Source organism: Tympanuchus pallidicinctus, unplaced genomic scaffold (genome assembly GCF_026119805.1).
Source record: "Tympanuchus pallidicinctus isolate F22 unplaced genomic scaffold, pur_lepc_1.0 scaffold20, whole genome shotgun sequence".
NCBI classification, from domain to species: Eukaryota; Metazoa; Chordata; class Aves; order Galliformes; family Phasianidae; genus Tympanuchus; species Tympanuchus pallidicinctus.
In genome coordinates, this window is record NW_026294722.1 from 10,719,736 (window position 1) to 10,736,655 (window position 16,920).

The 16,920-nt window shown below is 43.2% G+C and overlaps 1 protein-coding gene across 5 annotated transcripts in view; it reads left to right on the plus strand.

Annotated features, from left to right (window-relative positions):
• The window catches only part of PTPRT (protein tyrosine phosphatase receptor type T), a 421,250-nt gene extending 404,554 nt beyond the window's left edge, over positions 1-16,696 (plus strand). For all 5 annotated transcript variants that reach the window (XM_052684090.1, XM_052684093.1, XM_052684091.1 and 2 more), the window contains 6 exons: positions 1,167-1,340; positions 3,457-3,588; positions 6,366-6,491; positions 7,855-8,018; positions 8,504-8,639; positions 9,370-16,696. In XM_052684090.1, coding sequence (XP_052540050.1) covers positions 1,167-1,340; positions 3,457-3,588; positions 6,366-6,491; positions 7,855-8,018; positions 8,504-8,639; positions 9,370-9,423 — 786 coding nt within the window. In that variant the 3' untranslated portion in view covers positions 9,424-16,696. The remainder of the gene's footprint in view (positions 1-1,166; positions 1,341-3,456; positions 3,589-6,365; positions 6,492-7,854; positions 8,019-8,503; positions 8,640-9,369) is intronic.
• Positions 16,697-16,920: the final 224 nt, after the last annotated feature.

Consider the following 16,920-nt stretch of genomic DNA (forward strand, 5'->3'; position numbering starts at 1 on the left):
TCAGAGATTTCAGGTTTCATTACTCTTCCCTGCCAGACTGCCTGCTTCCCATCCTAGGTAAGGGGACTTGTGTGCATAATTTAGAGCAACATGATTTCTGATGTTACTTTTCTGTATGTAACTTCCTATAACAGATGGTCTGACCCTCCTTTCTCCATTCACAACTTCTCTTTGGATGAAATCAACCTCTCTGTAAAAATGGTTGGCCTCTCAGTATTTTGTGTTCATCTGTTGGTTGCAAAGGAATTCACAGCATGACTGCTTTGCTCAGGAAAGAGAACATGACAAGTGGAAATAAAATGCCATCAGATAGCTACTGATCTACCATGGCTTAAATGACAGTGTTAAAGATGTGTTCACTTGGATTTGCTGTTTTTAACAGCTGCTGAGTAACCTGGGCTGGTTTGTGGGTGGATAACACAAAAGAAAATTACATTTAAAGAAACACATTCTGTAAAGCTGTGGGAAAGACAGATAAGGGGAAAAGACCGACAGCAAGACCCCAGAGATAAGGTGTGACTGGGGAAAAGAAGCAGCCTGCATGTCTCTCCATGAGGAAAGGAGCAATCTAAATAACAAGGCAATAGCTTGAATGACTGTTTAAAACAAAAAAAAAAAAAAAAAACCAACTCTTTTCTCATAGGTGTTTTTTTGTTAAAAGAAATCAATAGTTTGCCTGAGGAATCATGAAGTGGTTTGAACCCAGTTGGCCTGTGGGTGAACTCAGGATCTTCTCAAAGAGCAAGAATGTGTGCGTCCACCCTCGAAGGCTTCACTCCTTCACCAGGTCAAAGCTGCAGCATACCACTGTGGCAGCCATTTCCTGCTTCTGCAAAGAACAGAAACATTATCTAACTGCTGGGGTGTTTTACAGCTGGAATTTGTTGCATGGTATTTAGTGCCCTGCATTTATGCTGGAGCTTATGGTGTCTGGGAGGGCACCTCAGGAGGATGTGCAGTGTGATGTATTCTAGCAGCAACGAGCTTCTCCGTGCTCGTTCTTTTTCCTTCTCTGGGATGCCAGTTCCTTCTTTGGGATGCCAGTTCCAGAATCTCTGTTCTTTGGCGTAAGCATACAGTGGAGATGGCATTGTTTTTGGAAATGAATTCAAAGATGCTCAGCCTGCTTCTGTATTTCCTTCCCTTCTTCCCTGCCCCTTTCACAGACTCTCAATATCGTGACACCGCGGGTTCGGCCAGAGGACTGCAGCATCGGCCTTTTGCCGAGGAACCATGACAAGAACCGCTGCATGGACGTGCTGCCCTTGGACCGGAGCCTGCCCTTCCTCATCTCTGTGGATGGCGAATCCAGTAACTACATCAATGCTGCGCTCATGGATGTAAGCAGCTCTGCACATCCCCCCTGTCCCCTTGTCACTGCACTGGGTTTATTCCTTCTTGGGTTACTTTTCTGGGAGAATTGAATCAAAAGCAAGAAGCCTTTCCCCCTCTCCCCCCCCCGCCCCCGTAGTTTCTGAGTCTGATATCTCCAAACTGGGCAAAGCCACGTGGATTTTCTCTCCTTCACAGAAATGTGTCACTTGGTAATGTGATAAATCACAGCCTGTGTCGTTCTGCCTCGGGCTGCTGCAAAACTTTTGGCTGAGAAGCTTGTGAGCGTGCAGTCTGAGGGTGCGTCTTAGAATGGCAAATGAATGAAGGGGTGGTGGGAGAACTCTTCCCACTGGTTGCTGCACAGGTGGGAAGGGAAATGCTCACCAGGAGCTGCCACGTCAGCTCTTTGAAAAGAACAGTTTGTGGCATGGAGTGAGTGATTTATCTGAGCTACTGCAGTTAAGAATATGGGATCAGATGTGCAAAAAGCTTTAGGGATGACAGACATGAGCTAAGCTGATGTGAATCTGTCTGAAGGCATTTTCCCTTGCGTTGTTTACAGACTCACAGCATGGGGCGTCTATAGTGGCTGAATTATGTTGATGGTTTCTTTTTATTGTAGTACCTAAACTGCTTTTGGACAGAGGTGCCTTTGAACTGCTAATTACTACAATTGGAGTATATGTAAATATGATCTGGGGAGGTGTCATCATTTTTTCCCCAGCACAGTTGAGTAGAGTCGGTCTCTGTTATCTCCTCTTTCAGGTTTTGGGTACAGTGATACTACTGCATTTAAGAGGTTAAGAAAAATGGTGATAGAATTAATTTTAGATTTTTTGTTCACAAAACTGTGATGTTTTTATTGCAAATACGCTCAAGGAAACTTTTAACTCTCTTTCTTTAAAAAATGTTTTGTGCACTGACAGATCTGCACGTGCACAATCAGTTGTCTCATTACCTAGGGCTTGGGAATGTGTTTGCCTGTTGTAGCTCCCCTTACCTTTAAGGCTCTCATCTCCTTCCACACAAAACTCTGCTAATCACTTTTATTTTGTATGAAGAAAGAAGAAGAGCCCTTCCAGACTCATCACTTCCCAACAGCTTTCCTTTTCCTTCTCCGTACTTTGCAGGGAATCACCTGCTCACCTATGCGCCCCAGAACGTGGTGCAGCGACTCTGCAGAGGGGTGCAGGACATGCACAGCACCCCTCCCACCATGGGCCCATTGCACCCACAGCTGGTTCACAGGGAGGAGAAAAGGCAGCCCCTGCAGCAGCTAGCTTAATACTTACAGCATTTCTGTATTTCTTTACTTTAAAGCCAAAATCCGATTTAGGGTTTTTTTTTTTAACCCAAATTATACCTTTTGATTCAAGTCTACTTCACAGATGTACAGCACAAAGGACGGAGCATTTGTAGGCTCATCTAAGCATTGCATGCCGTGGTTGGAAAAAGAGATAACGTTTTGAGCTGCTGCCCTTTCATCTCAAAATGCCTCACAAACATTCATTACCACAGCTCTGCAGAGGTTCAGACCACAGTTTCTCCGCTCTGTGGTTAGGGAAATTGAGGGCAGAAGGCTCTTCTGATGTGAAAGAATAGCAGCAGAAGTTGAATGCCAGCAATGTGACTCTGACCACTCCCCCATGTCCTGTTAAAGGATGGCTGCCACCCGAATGTGCCACTTGGAAGCGTTATGCCACTGGGGAGCAATGGCAGATGGGGGCTAATCCCTGCTCTAGTTTCTGGAGTCCACTGCAGGAGAAAGGAGTGCCTTTGCTTCTAGCTGTTTTGTTTCCCATTATTAACATTACTGATAGTAGTAGTAGTAGTAATAGTAGAATTAGTATTATTTGCTGAGTCTCAAAATATAAATAATTGATTTGGGTAATCTCTGCTCTTGTGACACCTCCTTAATGAAATGTCTTCATTGGGTGCAAAAGAATCCCATTATGAGACATTCATTCATTGCACAGCGATAACAAGGAGAAGGATATGTGATTTGTATAATCTGGTTAAATGGCTCAGATTGCCTAGCCATAGCCTCGCGGGTGTAATATTCGTTTGAATAAAAGTTGATTGAATTTTTTTTTTTTTAAACTAATCTTATTCTTTTGTTAGAGCCACAAGCAACCTGCTGCCTTTATTGTAACCCAGCACCCTTTGCCCAACACCGTAGCAGACTTCTGGAGGCTGGTGTTTGATTATAACTGCTCCTCCGTAGTGATGCTGAATGAGATGGATGCTGCACAGGTAAGGGATTTTTCTTCATCTCAGCCACATAGCTTTATTCTTAGATCCAGGTCTTCAGGGGGTTTCTACGGCCATTTGCTTGTGACCAATAAATAAAACAAAATAAATAATGGGAAACTGGAATGTAACAGGCAATGTTTTGGGGTACTGTGGAAGAGCAAGGTTCAGGTCTACATGCTTGACTCCTTCTAAGGCAAGTAATTCTTACTGCGATTAACAGCGATTAACTATCTGCGTATGCTGCTGTTGTGGGCCTAAGTTTCCTCCCAAACCAATTCCCATTTCCTCCCAGGCATACGTACTCCATGCCTGCCTGCTCACCCATTATTTCCAGAAGAATAAAACCCAGCAATACGCGGAAAACACTGTAAGGATCTTCTCCCTGAGCTTTCCAATGAGATTTGGTAGTAGTGAGACGTGCAGCTCACACTGCTTATGGAGCAGCACGTTGTGCTGTGCATTTCTCATTCTTTTCTTTCAAATGCCATGTGTTCCCTGGTTCCTTGGCTGCTGACCACAGTGCTCTTTTCAGAAGTCGAGGTGGCAGGGCTGGAGCTGCTGCACTGGATTGCAGGCACCTTGCTGATGAGTGGTAGAAGATAGCAGCTTTCAAAAAGGTGCAATCATGCAATTTGTGTGGAGAGTACGTTTGGCATTGCTAATTCACCCATTACAGCACTTGTTAAACAAGAGAAGAGCCCTCAAGTAGCCGGTGCTTCTCGGATTAATTTTTCATTTGTCTCTTTGCTGTCTTTGAAGCCTCAGCAGCCTTGAAGGCAGTGGGATCGTTGGTCTCTTTGGCTTGCTGCGCTGAGGGGAGATCCCTTCAGTGAAAGCTGTGGGATTTCATTTCTGTTTGTGTAAGGGCTGTGCTCAGAAGTGACCCTCCTGATGACAGCAAGTCACAGTCGTCTGTGCAGTCCTGGAGCCCACATGTGGGAGCAGATTGCATTTTTTCTTTTTTTTGCAGACTCTGTAAAGCACAGCATTTTCTGCAAACCTGGAGTTCTTTCTCGCACCTCGTTCCTAGAAAGCACAAACCCATCAGCCTCAGCCTGTTACTTTTGCCGACTGTCTTTCTGCCAAAGACTTTACCTGTGCTTTTTTCCCCTAGAATGTTGCTGTTTTTATCAGGTAGATTGCAGGCACAGGAGAGGAGGAGAGGAGGTTTGGCAGTGCATTAAGTCACTTTGACAGTCATTCCAACGTGGTGTCACCTACCTTGAGTCTGCAGCCAGTGCTGAATGCACCCAGCTACCGCAGGAAGTAAGGATAGCTTTAAAGTTTGTATCTTAAAAGCTCTCAAGGCAAGGTGTGAAAGTTTGATAGTAGTTTGAAGGTGAGGTTTCTGAAGAGGAAGTGTAACTGTGCAGCAGCGTTATGCTTGCACTGTTGCTGTACAGCAGTGTTGTTATCTAGCTGCTCATTGTTGCCTCACCCAAGTGCGAAGCATGACACAGCTGTCGGTGTACAGTTGTGTGCAGAAGATACCACATCTGTGTGGCTAGGTGGAACATCTCACTCATCTACCGGAGTAAAGCACAAAATACAAAACCTGCTTATATAAAAACTGTGATTAAAAATAAGTATGCAGTTAATAAATGAAAATGTAGTAAATAGGGAAGCAAGCAGGGTGCAAAGTGCAAAGCAAACCGTGTTTCAGAGAACACAACAGACCATTTTAAGCACTGTACAAATGTCAGTCTGAGTGATCATTCACAGACCTGCTTTATGAACAGTGATTTTTAAAGTTAAGTTTAATCTTTCTGTTCTTCGGACTGCACCTTGAGGATGGTTCCTACAGCTCAGTTCCCATCTCCTTGCCTCTTGGGCAAATGCTTTGAGAAGAGGTCTAGAGGCTGCTTAAAAATCTGGATGAAGAGTGAAGATAACCTTCAAAGGAGAGCTTGCTTATGTGGGCTTCGTGTGCTTTTGTAATCTTGACAAAATAATAAGGGCAAAGATGCATAAAATCTCATTACTATCCCACCCAATTTCAGCCCCATATGATCAAAGGAAGAGCAGGAATAGAGAGTTAATGCAGTAGTATGCACACATTTGACATTATTACTGACAGTGATTGAACTTGAAAAGCTCGAGATCAAGTTCAAATGAGCACCTGGTGGTTGCAGAACTTCTCAAAAATTACTCTTGAAAATAGGAGGAAAAAAACCCAGAAAAATACAATCTCAGCGGAAACTCTTAATGAGATCTCATGCAAAATATTTTCTTGCCATGATCTATTTCCAGATGGATTTGAAATACTTAGATCGTAATTTGTGTGAATAGTAGGGTTTTGTATGCTGTGAATTCAGTAGTATCAGCAGAAAAAGTTCATTTTGCAGAAAAATTCCTCTTTGCTTGAATTAAGATTAATTTTGTTGGTGTGTGCCATTTCCTCATTAACACCACACTTCTGTGATTTTATTGCATTTACCTGATCTTTTAATGTTCTTTTCTAACTCCATTTCCATGTAGGAACTTCATTTTTCTGCCACTTTCCTTCACCTTTACACCCTGGATTCAATGGTTTTCATACTGAAAAAGACAAAAAAAAAAAAGTGAAGCTTCTAAAATACGTTTCTTTTTGTCTTCAGACTCATAATATCAAGAAGTTTCCTGAAGCTAGAGAGAGGTCTTTTCTGAGCAAATGCATTCTGTAACAGGATTGGTTATGGATTTTGTGCTGGCTGCCCGTCTGAAGTGAGACAAGACTGATGATATATTCCCTTGTTAATATTAAGGTGCTTTCTGTTTCTTTTCGATATTCTCACCAGCTCTGCGTGCAGTACTGGCCAGAGAAGACGTCCTGTTGCTATGGCCCAATTCAAGTAGAGTTTGTTTCAGCAGACATCGATGAAGACATCATCAACCGGATATTCCGGATCTGCAACATGGCCAGGGTAAGAGCAGTGAAATATCACATTCCTTATTTATTCTCACAAATGCATTTTGGCATGGGAAAGAGGCAGAATCTAGTCTGTGGTTCTGAGATGCTGAATCGCTCACCTAGTAACAAAATTCCACTGCAGAAATTTAGTAGCTACTTCCTTTAATTAACATTTAGTTGCATTAGTCTATATTGGTGAAAGCCTTTTGGCTGAAAGTAGAAAATGGATGGTATGAGCTGAAAATCTGGATTCGAATGGAGTGCATTTTTCTGTATGTGTTTGAGAACAATTAATCCATTAGTAGAAACAATAAAAGTATCAGCATCACAGGAAATAAGCTGGAATAGTATCAACTGCTCCCTATCTGTCAGCTGCTCTGCAGTGTTTCTGAAGATAAATGCAATATTTACCAGCACGATTGGGATTCCTAATTGCCACTGTTCTCCTATAAATAAGCGGCTGCCATTTCTGCAAGCAACTTTTTGTCTGTATCCCTCAGTCCCTGTATAGCTGGCATGATAGAAGCGAGGTTTGTCTGCACTCTAGACCCGTGCAATACAACTTCAGGGCTGCGGCAAGAGTTTCAGCAGAGGATTTTTCTCCCATTAATTGTTTCCCAGATTGATTAAACTCTTTTTTGTTCTTTCTTTTTTTTTTTTTTTTTCCCCCAATCAGAAGTGGAAATAGGCTCCAGAAATTGCATTTCCATACTGTCTCTGATTGTGTAGTCAGAGCCTGTGCAGCCATTCAATTATGTCATTGTGGAGTGAGTTGTGGGGTCTAACAACGTGAGCAGCTGAATCAGTTACCTCTGCTCCACCCCACATCCCAAGCTGACTGCCACTGAGCTGGGGACAGCCTTGCAGTCCCGTGGCTGATAACACTGCATGCTGAAGCTGCCTTGTAAATGCGCAGCTCTCAGGATGGGTGCTGTAAACTCACATTTCTCACACCCACCTGCATTCAGCAGCAATATCCACTTCTAAATCCTTATGAGGATTTTCTGCCATAGTACCCAGAGATTTTTTTGAGGACTGTCTTTGCCATTACGTGCTTTGACCCAATGAACCTCCACCACAAGGTACCAGGCAAGACATAGCTGATCCATTCTTTGAATTCAGTGAGACATTTTTTCTCTACTGGAAATAAAACAAGGGGTCCTTAGCATCTAGTTTCTGCCTGGCTTCGTAGCACCTGAGATCATTGTTATCACCGAAAATATGGAAAACTCCTTGTTCCCTGCTGTATCATGCATGCAGAGTGCAGAATTCTAGCACTGATACCAAATTAAGATGTGTGATCAGTGCCCTCTGCTTCACCCTCTCTCTGTTTCCTGCCCCATTCCCTTTAGAATTGCAAATGCTCTTTGTTTCAGCCCCAGGATGGCTATCGCATCGTTCAGCACCTGCAGTACATTGGCTGGCCAGCATACCGGGACACCCCTCCATCCAAACGCTCACTGCTGAAGGTGGTCAGGAGGCTGGAGAAGTGGCAGGAGCAGTACGATGGGAGGGACGGCCGCACTGTGGTCCACTGCCTGTAAGTAGGGCTGGAAATCGTCTGTAACCTCATGAAATAAGTCCAGAAGGTTGATTATGTATCAGTCCAAACCTGCTGGTTTGCCAGGCTTCATCTGGGGAAAATGAAGTTAAATTACATTTGTAGCATACTTTAAGTCGAATACTGCGCTGCATTATAACTACCTGACCCAGAGTTACTGACTGTGGTGAAGAGGAGCCAAAGGCTCTGCTGCTTTCTGCTGTGAGCCCCACAGGAGTGAGAAGAAGCAGAGCAGTGCCCAGGGCTCCTTCTCCACTGCTTCCAGGGATGGCATTAGCCTTTCCCTTGTGCCATGGCTCTGCCAGCTCTCATGCTGCCCTGCAGAGCTGCGCTTCCACAAACCCATGAGCTTCCTGAAAGTAGGCTGGTGAACGCACCCCTCTCTTGGTGTACGTGCTGATTTGTAAGCTGTGCTTTCATCCCTTGCCTGGCTTCATCTGTTGCCTCTTTTCTTCTGCACCCAGGAACGGTGGGGGACGAAGTGGCACCTTCTGTGCCATCTGCAGTGTGTGTGAAATGATTCAACAGCAAAATATCATTGACGTGTTCCACATAGTGAAAACGTTACGGAATAACAAGTCCAACATGGTGGAGTCACTGGTAAGCTTGTTTCCTGCACTTTTCTCCACCCAGCATAGGCATGGGGACTTCACAATAGGTCTGAGATTTTCTAGTTTAGCCCAGCATGAATCAAAACCACACATACCATAAATGCAGCAGGATTAAAGCCAGCCCTGCTTTGGCATGTGTGAGGAATCTCCCAGTCCCACTGCTTCTCTCCTTGAATAGATGTGGAGCAGCCACCCTGGCAGCAAGGTGGGTAACATCTCCTGCACCCAGAAGATTAAACTCCAAGCTTCTGTCACCTTAGCTATGGTAGCAGGTAGAATTTGTCCTCCTGTATATGCATACAGCCTGGTGCTTGTTGCTGTGACATGCCTTGAAATCATGGAGGGAGGAGAGTGCACCTCAGACCTTGCTCCCTGCAAGAGAGAGATTAAACCATCCTGAGTTCAGACATCCCAACTGATCATGCTGAATTCTTTCCTCAAAAGCCACATGTGATGAGGCTGTGAAGCAAATAATGAATAGCCCATTGGGTAACTGTCTCTTAGAGCATTTTTCTCTTCCACTGATTATGACAACTCTTAACAATACTTGTTTACTATCACATAGAAATGCAATTAATGTTTGCCTGGTCCTGTCAAATGTACAGGACCATTAAGACCAGTAAGAAAGAGAGAGGAGGCATTTTTTTGCAGCTTGCAGAATGAGTGTCCGAACAGTTCACCTGTATCCCAATGCCACTGACTTCTATTCTCTCTTTCAGGAACAGTATAAATTTGTATATGAGGTTGCACTGGAATACTTGAGCTCCTTTTAGCCCAGCAGAGAGAGGGGAGCCTCCGACATGGCAGACCCCGACCCCTGGCAGATGCTTCTCCCCTGTCCCACACTAGAAGGAGGTAACAAGTGTGGGAAGGAAAACCTCTCCTTCTTGGAGAAAGAGACTGAGACTGGACGGACCAGCTGGAAGGAGGAGATGATGCCTGTATTTGCTGCTGCCTGCTTTCTATTGGAGCATCTACCGCTTCTTAAATAACCTACTGTAAAAATAAGAGAAATGGGAGACAGGCTGAAGGACTGGACTTTCTAATCCCTTCTGACTTCTCTCCTCTTTAGGATCGTATTTTTGCTGTCCTTGCTGAAGAGTGGGGAAAGAATGAAACCTTTAGGAAATTCTCTTCTAAATGTCTCCTTTTTAAGTTATTATTTTGTTCTCAAATCCCAGTCTTTAATTTTTGAATTTCATGCAGCAGTCATTTGGGAAAAATGAGATAGCCATAGGGAATTTATGAAATGTTTCATTATGATTTGCCTATCTTATCTGTCTTTGTTTTATCTTCCAAATGAAAAGGCCAACACCAAAAAACACTGAATATCTTTCCGCATCTGGTTCCTTTTAGCATGAAGATGGTGGAGATGAGGAGTTAGTTGTTCATGGATTTGCATCTTGGCTTCTCCACATTTCCCCCCGGTTTCTCCCAAGGCTGTGCATGAACTGGTTACATCTATCAGGTCCATGTTAGTTTCAGTGCTGGTGAAGCAATATTAATGAGTTTCCCAGCCACTTAAACCCTGAAGTTAAATATTTGCATCAAACAAATTGCATTTGTCTTGCAACTTTGGTAACGATGTTACCATATTTTTCAAGTATTTGCTGGGTTGCAGTGTGTCTTTGAAAAACAGGGTATAAAGTAGGTATTATTGATCATATACTATGTATTATTATTTTTTAATTTATTATTTGTATTGCTGTAGAACTTAGGACCCCTAGTCCTGACAGGTCCCTGCTGAACTAGGCTAGGCACTGTGCAAATGAAGAACAAAGAAGGTTCCTGCTCAAGAGCTTTGAATCTGAAGGTAATCTTAAAATTGAGTTTGATCAGGTTTTCCTCGCTGTTCCCAAACTGTTGTACAGTCAGACATAATTGAGTGATTTATTCAGATTTCCATCCCCTGCAAATTTAAAATGGTAACCCATCCAAGCTGCAGGAAGGGTGATGGACATACAAAGAAACCTGCTCTGGCACCTGCTAAGAACAGGCTTCAGCCAGCACAGCAACTTTCCATCTTAAGCAAAAAGGCTTTTCTTTTGTTCTGCAGAAACCCCTGGGCAACTCTTCTTCTTTGCAACAAACATCAGAAGGGTTTTGCCATGATTCTGGATCTTGCTTTGACTTCTTAGAAGCTAAGAAATTGTTTTTCTGAAAGAGTTTGTTTTAGGAGCTAATCACTTAGGTCTACAGGATAATCTCTGTGATTACTCTTAAAGGAACAAAGGATTTATGACATTCAGTATTTCAATTTAGCCGTTTATTTATTCTGAGAGTGCAGGGATCTGAGATAGTTCAGTGTGTAAATTAGATTCTTGGTGATGTATGTTTCTTCAAACATAGGCTTGCTTAAAGCTAGACAGGCAAGGGAAGAGTTTAAGGACATTCCACTTTCTTACCATTTCATAGTATTCCACCCTCTGGTAAGTGCTCAGAAACTGCTGGGAGCTCAGTCGTGTCAGTGCCTCGCAGAGAGCACCAGAAGCTTAAAAAATTTACCAATTCCATATATAAATTCAAAAGGCACCTCTGCTTCATGGTCATTCTTTGCTTGATAATTATATCTTTGTCTTGACAATTAAATCTGATTGGAACCCTTATTGACTCAGATATAGCAGTACCTACAAAAAAATTACCATCTCTGTCAGGACCTGCAGCAGTCTAAGAAACAAGGCTCGCTGTTTGGAAATGGAAATGAGAGATTTGCATAGGATGCTGAACCACCGAGCTCTTGTTCTTTCCAAGAAGCTTTGGATTCTTGGCTTCTTCCAAGGAAATACCTTGAAGGTCTCAGGCAGTTGTGCCACAAAGCGTCAGTGGGAACCCCCTTACTGGTGCCTGTGCTGTGTGTCAGGTAGGGCCCTGCTTTCTGCAAGAAATCACTTAATCAACATTGGGTTACACAGGGGCAGCAGGTAAATGTCTGCTGTTTCACAAAATAAACTAGTTGTTCTATTTTTTTTTTCTGTTGCTGCTAAACTGCACAAACAACTCTGCTGTAGAATAAAAGGCAAAGCAAAATTATGACATGTGAGAAGGAAAGGATAATATTACTGTTTGAATTACAGGTGGTTTGCTTGGGGGCCATTTGCAAAGAAGAGGAAAGAGGGAATCCTGGTCCCAGGATAGGATTTTGCAATTGCCAAGGTGTGAAGAAGCTACCAGCAAAATGTTTGTGACTTCACTAACTCCAGAAAGCCAGAGGGAATAACTCCCTATGGATGCTATGGAAAAATTAATTAGTATTTAGCATTCTGTTAATTTTACATGGAAACTAGCATACCCATTGGACCCTTTCAGGAGTTACTGAAAGTCTAGTTCAGGCACTGAAGCCAATGGCCTGGGTAAAAGGAATAGAGAGGTAGAATAAATGGCAATGTAACCAAGAAATGAAGGGTAGAAGGTAGTTTCAGGCTAAGCAGTAGCATGGAGGAAAGTGAATTACAAAGGCAGCAGTCAGCCTATGGCAGGGATGTATACATGGAGAGAAGCAGGTGTTGGATGAGCCAGGCAGAAGAGCTCTTGCAGTGAAGTTGTTTAAGGTCCTGAGGTAGGTTTAAATGTATTTTCATGGTATGAGGCATGCTAGTACAGGGTCAGGTGCAAGCGTCAGCTGGCTCGCAGTAACCACACATGCACCACATGCTTTTAGCCCTCTGCAAATGCAAAGTGATAGCATAGATTTCAGTTAAGGGTCTTTAAGCTACATTTTACCTTATATTTGCAGGGAACAAGTTCAGTGCAAATCATGGTGGTTCATACAGCCCAACTGTTAGCCACAACTGACTGTGTGCCAGCTCAGGTCTGTGTTTCAGCTTTCTGGTGATGTTCAGCCTACAGCCAGTGTGGAAGGATGCAACCACTATGGGTGATGTTGGTTGTGGTCCAAACTGCTCCATCATCACACACGGGTACACTGATTTTTGGGAACCCAGCTCCGGTCTGTATTGGCTCAGGCATCTTTGCAGTGTTCTTTGCTGCACGATGCTTATATGTTGAATATGAATTAATGATAAAGGGAAAGAGAAAAGAACTCGCTGTAAATAACTTTCTTACCTTGAGGTTATTTAAACAGTGGAGAGGAACCTGTAGCAACATAGGTGATGTGCTTGAAGCAAGATTGTGGATGTTGGGTCTGTTTTCTCTGAGAAAGAGAGAAATTTTGAGATAATAAAGGAGGCTTTCTCACTCTTGAAAAGATTGACAAGCAGGACAAGCTTTCCAACCTAAGTATTGCCTGCTGCAGTTGGGGAGCAATAATGTAAGGTAGAAAAGGGGAGTTCCTCAATGACTGAGTTTTAGGCTGTGTAAATTTGATATTGACAGTATTTGAATAGTCCTAATGAAAACACTTGTTCCCATTCTGACATCCTTCAGGATTGGGTGAGAACTGTTTGTTGATAATATAGTATTGGTCTGAAGTGTAATCTGAAATTCAGAAAACTAGAAATAAGAAGAGTAAGGGTACAGGGACTATGCCATACACAGGGCCTAAAACATCTTAAGTTATTAAGAGGTGTAACTGAAACAAAGAATTCCAGATCTACCTAGACCAGATGCTGGAGAAGGAGGAACCTGAGCTGTCAGCAGGAAAGAGGTAGAGAAAAATCTCTACAAGGTACAGAAGGTGACAATCTGTTGGTTTTTTGTTTTTTTGGTGTTTTTTTTTTGATTTTTTTTTTTTTAATCTGTGAAAACTGCATCCTTTGCTGCCATCTTTTGTTATTTTTTCCCCCCAGGGGAAAGAATAAATTTTCTTTGTGAAGGAAAGTGTAGTTGACCTTCTGTAGATGGACTTGAGGTACTTGTCTATTAATGTGAAGGAAACAGACTGGAGTTGGTAGTACAATGTCAGTGTGAAGGTAGGGACTACTGGTGGCAAACAAGCAGATGGGAACTGGTGGTTTTTATTTAGTAAATTGAAATAACTGATGTTCTCTGATCAGGAAAGTAGGAGACATTGCAGTTCATGATTGAAATTCATTAGCAAAGTTGCCTAGAATACTGCCATGCTTAGTTAGCTTCAACTAGTTTTATTAGTGCACTGGTTGATCCTCCTTGGTTTATTTGCATTAGAGCCACTTAAGTGAGCTAGAGTTGTCCGTGTTGGTCCACAGACACCAGGTAATTAGCAGTGAAAGATTTTTCCATGCACAGAAAACCCTCCTATCACCTTTTGCACCAAATCAAGCCACAGTTCTGCATCCCATCTCTCCCATTCAGCCCCTGTCCACACGGTGCCCATATTTTAAGAATGCCCAGGGAACTCCCAGAAAGTTGGCAGATATCATGGGCAATGTCTGTGAGCCCTGAGTGGTGTGATCCGTGCACTCTGTAGGGCAGAGATGGGAATCACAGGGTGTAGCTTTTGCCTAGGGAAACACATATTTGTGTGTCAGTAATTTTCCTGCCTTTTATTCTGGATCTGTAAGCTCCCTGTGAAAACATCCAGTGGCAACACAAGACCCCACAGCAGTGGATTTAAGCCTGCAGATGGTAGCGTTGTTTTCCCATGTAGTTTGCATGGGTCCTTGAGGAGTAGTTGGTGGGATTTCCCCTGGGAATCTCAGGCCAGGCACTGTGGATGTGCTGTTCTTGGTGTCCCTTGGTCGGAGGAAGGAGAGAGGCTCCCATCTGCTGCAGTTGTTCTGAAGGCAGCAGTCTGGAAGAGGAGAGGATAAAGAGAAAAGCAAACAGTGGAGGAGGATTAAATGGTGTCCTGAAACAGGTGAGAAACTTCCACTTTGTTCTGTCTCTTATTCTTGCAGGGATATACTTACGTCTTTCCTACTCTTCAGAGTTTGTGCCAGGATCATAAAAAAACAAGTAGTAACACATTCCACTCTGCAGAACTCTCTATTGAGGGAGCAGGCAGTGTAACAGAGGGAATAAATCCCGAGGGACAAAGATAAAAGATTTCTTTCAGAGGAACCTTCAAATCTGCGGTGCCTCTGTCTGTCACACTGTCAGAAATCTTTGCAAGTCAGCATGGAGCATTGCACAGTTCTGGCATATTCCTCCATTGCAATTCAATGCAAGTGTTGCAATGTTTTCCACATCCTGTAATAAATTTAAACAATGTCTCATTGGTAGCGCAGTTCACTTTTAGTCATTGCAAAGGGCATCTCAAGAACTTGGTTTGATTCTGCTGTATTCTAATTTGAGGTACAAAGTTCACTCCAGCTTGTTAGGAGCACGGATGGGACCTTGTACTGAAAGTGCTTCAGGATGATCTCTGCTTGTGAGTGTGAAGCTCCTCCTTGAAGTATGCCTCCTTGAAGACCAGAAAGTGATAGAACAGAATACTGCACCTTCCCTGCACAGACCTTTCCAGGAGCAGAAACTGAGAGAGCCAGCTAATTAAGGTTTGGTATACAGAGGAGAGTAATGAGGATTCTGTTAAGCCTCCTACATTCATACTTATTTAGATTGCAGTCTTCTATAGCCATACATACATGCTATACAATTTAAATGCAAGTGCCCTTCCTTTCCCTGTTCCCCAGTTCCCTGTAGCTCTTCCTCCATTGAGGGCCATCCAACAGCATAGAAGCAAAGCACACTTTCTGCAGTTTTGGCAAGGGATGCTAGGGAAATGTATCATGTAGTATATGTTTATTGACTTGGACAAATATCAGTCATCTTCCTCATCATAGAAATACCTGAAGGATGTGCAGCTGAGTGTAGCAGTTGAGCACATTCATGCATTTTCATACACCAAGGCCAAATCCTGGCGGTTCTGAGTTTGATGCAGAGACAAAAAAACTCACTGACTTCCAGTGGTCTCAAGTCTGTAATCTTTATTTTCTGTGTTAAAAGATTTTTAAAGTCTCCCTTGTAAACAATACATGGCATTCAGTATCTACAGCTTCACATCGGAGTTGTGAAAACCTGGCAGCTTCTTCCAAAACAAGCAAAATCTTTCCATCCTTGTCCCAGTGCATTTGGCAGGTTGTTCACCCTTATTCTCTGGTTTCAACCCACACCTTAAGAAACAGAATTATGCAGCAGACTGAATGAGAGATGCAGTGTTTCCGTAGTATTTCTTTGCAGAGGGGAAAAAAAAAAAAGAAAAAGAAAGGAAAAAAAAGGATAAAAACATTTTTCCTGCAAACCAGTTCAGTGTGAGCGGATGCGTGGCCATGAGCCAGTTCACGCAGTTGGCAGTGAGGTTTGCTGGTTGTTGTGATGTGATATATGCCATAGGTGTAACCTTTGGGATCAGTCCTGGTCTGTTCTGTACAGGTTTCCAATAGAATAGGGGTCACTGGAAACAGTTATTGCAGGTGATGGTATTTCAGCGAAGGTTTTGTAAGGGAGATCTGTTGCCCTGGAACACAACTGTCTGGGGGACTTGGTGAGGTGCTTGAGCAGGTGGCTCTGTGGAGGTGTATGTCCTTCTGTGAGCACTTCATCCTTCACTGGGCACCTCCAGGAAATCTTGCTAGTGTGCAGTTATGAAGGAATGCATTTGCAGGGGTGTTTTTGGGTGCATGGCTGGCGCTTCACAAGCTTCAATGAGTTTAGCTATTCGGAAAGCCTCTCCAGGGCACCTGATGGTTCTTGGCATTGCTGAACTAGCTCTAACACTTCCCATGCAGGACTTCCATGTACATGGCATGACCCTCCTCACCTCTGTAGTCTGTTCTTAAGTCTCCAGCACTCCTGCTGCATTTCAGTGCAAAAGCTGCAGCTGTGCCCTTGCCACATTTAACTCGTACTGATTTAACACACTGACAGAATTCACTCCCATGTTGATTTCATCTCCTTCCCCCTGTGCCAATCCTGCTGAAATTGAAATGCTGTAGCACCACTTGTTGCCAGAGCTGTTACTCCTGCAGTCAGGATGCTGTGGCCGCATTGGGGTGAACAGGACCCTGCCCAGCACCCCACACGTGCTGCATCAGCGCGTCTCTGCTGATGGATTCTGCCCCCATCTCCCTCTCCTTTGGCCTTTATGGATTACTGGTGAAACTCACTTGTACAGTTTGGATGTTTGATAGATAAAGCACGTATGAAAAAAAAAAAGGAAAAAAATATAAATGCAGAAATCTCAACACTGTGCATTCAGTGTCTTTTCTTTCTAGCTTAAAAGAAGGAAGGTAAATAATGTCAAGTCAATGAATATCAGATATATTTTTTGACTGTACATTACAGTGAAGTGTAATCTTTTTTTTACAACTGCGAGTCCATCTTATTTATTCTTGTAAATGTTCCCAGACAATGTTTGTAATATGGGCTGTGTTGCAAATCCATAAAATAAATCT